Source organism: Babesia bigemina, scaffold Bbigscaff_71060 (genome assembly GCF_000981445.1).
Source record: "Babesia bigemina genome assembly Bbig001, scaffold Bbigscaff_71060".
NCBI classification, from domain to species: domain Eukaryota; phylum Apicomplexa; class Aconoidasida; order Piroplasmida; family Babesiidae; genus Babesia; species Babesia bigemina.
This window is the reverse complement of record NW_012237222.1, coordinates 1-7,739: the sequence shown is the minus strand read 5'-3', so window position 1 is coordinate 7,739 and position 7,739 is coordinate 1. Positions and strand designations below refer to the sequence as shown.

General features: G+C 48.7%; 3 protein-coding genes across 3 annotated transcripts; all 3 read left to right on the top strand.

Annotated features, from left to right (window-relative positions):
* Positions 1-42: 42 nt before the first annotated feature.
* BBBOND_0003580 (hypothetical protein, conserved) lies at positions 43-3,141 on the top strand (the record flags this gene model as incomplete). Its single annotated transcript, XM_012915191.1, has 1 exon — positions 43-3,141. The coding sequence occupies one exon, from the start codon at positions 43-45 to the stop codon at positions 3,139-3,141; it is 3,099 nt and encodes a 1,032-aa protein (XP_012770645.1).
* Positions 3,142-4,625: 1,484 nt separating this feature from the next.
* BBBOND_0003570 (hypothetical protein, conserved) lies at positions 4,626-5,183 on the top strand (the record flags this gene model as incomplete). The annotated part of the gene is made up of 1 exon (XM_012915190.1): positions 4,626-5,183. The coding sequence occupies one exon, from the start codon at positions 4,626-4,628 to the stop codon at positions 5,181-5,183; it is 558 nt and encodes a 185-aa protein (XP_012770644.1).
* A 737-nt stretch (positions 5,184-5,920) lies between these two features.
* BBBOND_0003560 (hypothetical protein, conserved) lies at positions 5,921-6,115 on the top strand (the record flags this gene model as incomplete). The annotated part of the gene is made up of 1 exon (XM_012915189.1): positions 5,921-6,115. One exon carries the CDS (start codon positions 5,921-5,923, stop codon positions 6,113-6,115), a length of 195 nt encoding a protein of 64 aa, XP_012770643.1.
* Positions 6,116-7,739: the final 1,624 nt, after the last annotated feature.

Sequence of the window (7,739 nt, the reverse complement as noted above, 5' to 3'; positions counted from 1 at the left end):
GAGAGTGAGAGCACAATAACGTCGTTAGGCGCATTTAAGGGTATGTCAAAATTAAAAGGTGACGCTGAGCAACTTTGCGAGAAAATTGCAATGTTCTTGAGCGACACGGTCGGGAAAACCGATCGCGACACCGAAGCAAAAAGCGGCACTCTATACAGGGAACTAAACGATCTACTGACACATGTCAAGGAACTCGGCAGAAAGTTTAATGACGTGAAAAAGAAATGTAGAGCAGTTGATGAGACATTAACCCAGTGGACTTCGAAAGCTGCAGAACAACTTTCATCAGCCAAACTAAAGGCCAACCACGCCATTAACAAAGTAGCCAACGAAATGAAAAATAAGATTACCGACGATCTCCATGCTGTGATACAGAAAGTCCAGAATGTATACCAGCGCACAATGGAAACTAAACTCGAGGAGTTAAAAAGCGATGTAGACGCTCAATTTGACAAAATTAGAATCGTCATAAACGACGACCTGGAGAGCGGAGTAAAGGGTTTACTCCGAAAGCTCCATACGAATTGTGAACGAATCGTCGCTAATGATGTAAGCGTCGAAGCATTATCATCGGCATTTCAGACCGTAATCGGACCACTCAAGGACCACGTCGACATTGAGGTCAAGCGGCTTAACAAGGAAAGCAACGACAAAAGCAATCCTGTTAAACACCATAACGCAAAATATGCTGACGAACTTAACCAAGTTTATAGAGTACTAAGAGACTTGCTTAATCACATCACCACCAAAAAAGGCTATGACTATTTGTTTCCCCGCCTGCTCGATGAGCTGATGAATGCTGTCAATAGGCTCACGCCGCAGGATTTTGCCGATCCGAACACTGCCATCCTAGATGGCATCCGTGTGGGCCTGGTTGGTTTTGTCAATGAGATGAGGAAGGTGTACATCAACATGTACGACGGTGCAACGCCGATCGATAAGTGGGAGACTGAAGATCCGAAGAAGAAGAAAAAGGAGGCAAATAAAGATGCTGCGGAGAATATGATTTTGACGAAAGACGGAAGGAACGGTGCAAGAATATGCGTGACCATCATGTACATGATATACCAACAACTTCATGAGCTATATTATTTCGGAGGTAAGAAATGGAAGGACCACAAAATCCAGGGCGAAGCGGATCGGATAGAATTAGAACGTCATTTGCGCAGAGTGGGCTACGACGTCAGCAACCTGATCACTAAAGACGGCACCGGCTGGAATGTCGCCGTCAGACTTGCTAAAGGCTTCGTTAGGCATAACGAATTCAATAAATATCCAACAGAGTTTAAGTCATTAGACGCATCAATGGGCTTCGCCAAGAATCATGGAGGACTTCTAACGCAGATTTTCGAACACTTAGAAACGTACAATGCAGTCTCTCACATGGTATTGCAACCTAAACCTAGGTCACCGTGCAATGCCTACGAGATGTGCATATGGCTAACAGGGCTGCCATACAGGCCTGTGTATGACGCAATGCTTCACGACGTGTTACCATCACTGCTCGAAAATCCGGACAAACAGGCGAAGGACGATGACGGTCTGGAGATCCCATTGGTCGACTCTGGCATCGAGCCAGTCACGGCATATCCACATGACATCACATATGATGGCCTAGTCACATCGCTACATGAAATGTGTTCAAAATCATATGACGTTCTTGCGTGCATAGTTGGAACTGGAGACGCTGCTACGTATTATGCGTGTCAATATTGCGACAACTCGTTCAATCTACGCTACCCTTCCGATCCAGCCTCGTGCCTTGACATGTTGCTCGACATTCTCCGCCGACTGTTACCAGCGCTCAGGTTCCTGTCCACCCAATGTAGTCTCGATGCTGAGCACGGTGGTTGGCAACAATGCGAATACGGTAAAGTTGTACCGTCAGGCAAATCGCGATGCAAGGACCATTCGAGTGACGAAGCAACGTGCCAACCAAAGTGCAAAGCAAACACCAAAGCAAATTGCCAACCAACATCACCCCTTCAGTCCTACTTAAACGATTGTTTACCCGGTCATTTACCTCATCAATTAGCCGATATTGGATGCAAGTCCAAATGTACTACGTGCCCTGCTGGTAAACCAGGGATGCCCTGCGTCACACCACTTGGATTCAGGGCCTTTTCCGGTAGCACGAAAACTGGTAAAGCTATATGCGACATACTTGAAGATCTGTTAAAGAACAACGTAGCTTCATTATTGTCTTGCCTACTACCCAGACCACCATCCACCTTGGCAGAACACTTCGGTTTTGCGCTGTCCGTTGTAAAGGGTTGGAAGCTTGGTGTCTCAGCAGATAAGAAAGGGATGCAATCGCATATCGAATCATCAATTGATAAGGTGTCCATTAGCCTGTACAGTAAACCTAACGAGCTTACAGATGCACTAAGTAAGATATATGGCATATCACAGAAACGCAATGACCATTCTCATAGGGTTGCTGAGCCAGCGGATCTGTCAACTCTATCAATGGATCAGTCATGTATGCTTGCTAACGAAGACAACGTCCACTGCGGACCCTACCTGCAGATCCTATGCAGCGATTCGTATTGTTATCTCGCTAAAAAGCATTCCGACTTATATCTCTCATGGGCCGTGGATTTACCGTGGTCACTGTATAGCTATCTGAAATCATTGTTCGATTCGTATAGCAGTATCTCTTGCCAAGATTGGGGATGCAGCAGATGTGTCGACGGCATTTCTTGTAGACCGGGCAAACACGGCGATGGATACAGCTGTCGGTGCCGATCGCTGGTGAGATGCCGTGGTGTGCTGAGCACTTTATACAACTACGGCTTCACATTTGGCGACGCCAAAAAATTGCTATCTGATACTGAAAGAAGATACTGCCGTAACCTTTACGCGCAATTGCAAAACGTACTAAAATCGCAACACTTCACCAAATTATTTGAGGAATGTGACAACTTTATTTGGACCATCAGAGAACCGTTCACCTACTTGGTCCTCGCACTTTGGTCACTATCCCTCTTCTACCTCATCTGCGTCATGGTTGGCAGACTGGATGTGCTCCACATACGCTCACACTTGCGAATACCGTCATCGCACAAGATAACGGCGCAGTCATTGTTGGCTGCAGCGCAAGTCGGAAGGCTTGCCAAGATATCGTATCTACAACCATAATTGTATTCACGTTTGTAATTCACAGCAACTCACGTAACATCTCACCTAGCATATCACCTACTCACCTAAATAACAAACGTTGTCTAATGTCTCGAATTACTCTAGCGGCCACCTGTGAACTAAATAGCACCTAGATTAGGTGATGACTGAAGGACAATGCAACGTGTTGACCTAGCACCCAGGCAAAGTGGTAAGCTAGCACTCAGGCAAAGTGGTAAGCTGGCACACAGGCAAAGTGCTAAGCTAGCAACCAGGCAAAGTGCTAACCTAGCACCCAGGCAAAGTGCTAAGCTAGCAACCAGGCAAAGTGGTAACCTAGCACTCAGGCGAGATGCTAACCTAGCACCCAGGCAACGTGCTAACCTATCACCCAGGCAAAGTGCTAAGCAAGCACCCAGGCAAAGTGCTAAGTTGGCACCCAGGCAAAGTGGTAAGCAAGCACCCAGGCAACGTGGTAAGCAAGCACCCAGGCAACGTGCTAAGCTAGCACACAGGCTAAGTGTTAAGGTAGCACACAGGCAAAGTGGTAACCTAGCACATGAACCGTAATTTGGTGAGTGTTGTAGCACGTTGATTGCCTGTTGCGTTGAGTTACGCGTTGACTGTGAGAGGCGTCCGCGTTGCCCATTGAGTCAGTGTCACGTGAGGCTAGGTGATTGGTCGCTAACGTAGCGGTCGTGAGGGCCGCGGCGGGTGACCCAAGTCGTGTGTTGCGAGTCACTGGCAGGGTGGCGTAATCCGCGTTGGTCTGGTTAAGTAGCATTTATAGGCAGCAATGTAGCGATGGTTCATATCACATTTAGGCACGTAGCCGACACGCTCCGCCAGCATGGCGCCGATACCGCGGCTCGTAGCACGGTGCTGCTGCACTGTGGGAGTTGAGCGCACGGGGATCGCTGCAATTTCAATGGCGTTGCGAATAGTGAATAATTTAGAGTGACAGTTGGTGCTGATGACATGCGTCGCGTCAGGCATAGCCGTGGTATCCTGGGCAGCGTGGGTGTCGGTGGCCTGGGCTGGGGGGATACAGCAGTGAGGGTAGGTGTTGATGAGGGGACTGGGAACGGCAGTGGTAGTGTAGCAGTTGGTGAGTGCTTGCTAGGTGATTGATATGTCTGCAGGTTGAGGGGACTGGGAACGGCAGTGGTACGTGTTGCAGTTGGTGAGTGCTGCTTAGGTGATTGATATGTTCGCAGGTTGAGGGGACTGGGAGCGGCAGTGGTAGTGTTGCAGTTGGTGAGTGCGTTGCTAGGTGATTGATAGTTTGCAGGTTGAGGGGACTGGGAGCGGCAGTGGTACGTGTTGCAGTTGGTGAGTGCGTTGCTTAGGTGATTGATATGCTTGCAGGCTGAGGGGAGTGGGAGCGGCAGTGGTAGTGTTGCAGTTGGTGAGTGCGTTGCTTAGGTGATTGATATGTTTGCAGGTTGAGGGGAGTGGGAGCGGCAGTGGTAGTGTTGCAGTTGGTGAGTGCTGCTTAAGTGAAGATGGGGGTGATAATGTACGGTGCTCCGTGTACGGAGTGTAAATATAAATGTAAAACGTTTCAAGAGTGTAACTGCTGTCCATGGTGCTGCGAAAAATGTAGCAGTCGAAACGGTTGCCATTTATGTAACATAGATTGGTACTACAGGGGCCGATCTAAAAAGGACTGCCATTATAAAGGATGTACTTCGCAAACAAAGCAGTGTCCCGACATTAAAAAATGTCAATGTACATGTTGTAAAAAGAAATGTTTAGAACAGACTGACGCCTGCAGTGCCCCCGCTACACAGCTTTCACCCGGTCCTTCCGATACTCAGCTTCAAGCCACCAGTGAACGGCAGTTGTCCGCTGTTGGCACTGAAGAAGACTCCTCTAAAGACTCTAATCCAGATGCCTCCACATCTTTCCGCCCTTCCCCCCAAGCCATCGCCGCCGTCATCGTTGCCATCATCGTCGCCATCATCCTGCTCGACCTGTGCATCTTCCGCTTCCCGGTGGGCCGCAACATCCGCGATTTCCTCGTCCGCAAAATACCCTTCTGCATCGCGTTTTACAGCTGAACTCAGCAATATGTCAGTGCAAACATCGTCATCCACATCCACTGATCACCTAACTGGCAACTGGCATCTAATGTTCTAGACAGAGTAATGGTTGCGTGATGGCCAAGCACCTGACCAACGTGCTGACCATCCTCCCCCGCCCCTTACATCATCGTCCCCGTCGCCCTCATCATCGTCGTCATCTGCGTCATGAGCTACTTCCGCATCCGGCCGTTCCACAGGGTGCGGTATCTACTGCGCAGCTAATCACAATTACATAACTGGCGACTGACATCTAATGTTCTAGACAGAGTAATGGTCGCGTTGTTGACTAATTACATGAGCAGTGAGGTGACTACTTCCTCTCCTCTACCTCACCCACATCATGGTCATCCGCCTCGATCTGCTCCACATCAAATCGCATCTACATAGTCCATCATCGCATCGCATCGCTGCTCAGTCACTACTTGTTGCTGCACGTGTTAACAAGCTTAACAGGGTGTTTTACCTGCAACCATAATCGCACTCACGTGTTTACTGTCTACACTCACCTAGCATATCACCTACTCACCTATACAACTAATTGTTGTCTAATGTTTTGAATCACTCATTAATCGTTGTTTGTTATTGTGTAGTACTTAACTGATGTGGTGACCTAGTAGCTGACCAATGCCATGACCAAAGGGGTGACCAACCACCTGACCAAGCACCTGACCAGAGTGGTGACCAACGTGATGACCAAGGTGATGACCAATGCCATGACCAAGGTGGTGACCAAAGTGCTGACCAAACTGGTGACCAATGCCACGACCAGAGTGGTGACCAAAGTGGTGACCAATGTGCTGATCAACGTGCTGACCAATGCCATGACCAAGGTGCTGACCAAGGTGGTAACCAACGTGGTGACCAAGTTGATGGTCACGGCAGCGATGACATGGACACGGCAGCGATGACATGGACACGGCAGCGATGACATGGTCACGGCAGCGATGACATGGACACGGCAGCGATGACATGGTCACGGCAGCGATGAGATGGTCACGGCAGCGATGACATGGTCACGGCAGCGATAACATGGTCACGGCAGCGATGATTGGTTACGGCAGCGATGACATGGTCACGGCAGCGATGACAGTTGATGGTCACGGCAGCGATGACATGGTCACGGGAACGATGGCAGTGACACAAGTGGTGATTATTACCCACTCTACATCGCCCCTTAACCCACTCTACATCGCTCCTTACTCCACTCTACATCGCTCCTTTACCCACTCTACATCGCTCCCTAACCCACTCTACATCGCCCCTTTACCCACTCCACATCGCTCCCTTATCCACTCTACATCGCTCTCTTATCCACTCTACATCGCTCCCTAACCCACTCCACATCGCCCCTTAACCCACTCTACATCGCTCCTTTATCCACTCTACATCGCCCCTTAACCCACTCCTCATCGCCCCTTTATCCACCTTACATCGCCCCTTTACCCACTCCACATCGCCCCTTAACCCACTCTACATCGCCCCTTTATCCACTCTACATCGCTCCCTTATCCACTCTACATCGCTCCCTAACCCACTCTACATCGCTCCCTAATCCACTCTACATCGCCCCTTAACCCACTCTACATCGCCCCTTTATCCACTCTACATCGCTCCCTAATCCACTCTACATCGCCCCTTTACCCACTCTACATCGCCCCTTTATCCACTCTACATCGCTCCCTAATCCACTCTACATCGCCCCTTTACCCACTCTACATCGCCCCTTTATCCACTCCACATCGCTCCCTTATCCACTCTAAATCGCTCCTTTACCCACTCTACATCGCTCCCTTACCCACTCTACATCCCTCGAATTACCTTGCCATAATACCGCTATGACCTTCTTACACCATTATAATAACTTGTGCCTTGTCACCCTTCACTTCCCTTCTGACTGAGTCCATCGACTGGTTGATCCAGGTTAGGTATGGGAATGGTGGTAGTGGTGATGGTCTTACCAAGTTGTCTCAAGCTTTGAAAAAGTTGATTGAGGAGGCTATAGGTAAAGCTTATGACTCTCTAAACAAGCAATACCCTCTCGCTAATGCTTCTTCTAATGTCGCCTCGTCTGGCGCCTCGGCTCCTTTGCCTGCTAAGCCTACTGTGTCTGCCAACTCGTCCCTTAGTGAGAAAATTAAAAATGAAATTGAACGTGTTAACAACATTAAAAAGTCTCTGAAACTAAGCAAACTAGCCAAAATAATCCTCTAACTGAAGAAGATTCCAAGCGTTTATCTGACCGCCAGTCCAAGTCGTCTGCTTTGCAGACTGTGCATAAGCTTGCTGAATTTGCTGAATCACTTAATAAAACTAGTGAAAATAATAATATTTTAACACACTTGTGTGATGGCCTCGAAACCTTCCTCGGCTTTAACCCTGAGACAAAAGTGCTACGACGGCAGTGCGACTGTTTATCTCCGACTTGGACAGGCTGTGTGACGGGGTGATGGGATTTTTGAGTGGTGTGCTTGGTGCGGTGAAGGATGAAAATGAAGTGACAACTTATGATAATACATCACTCCAGAGATATAA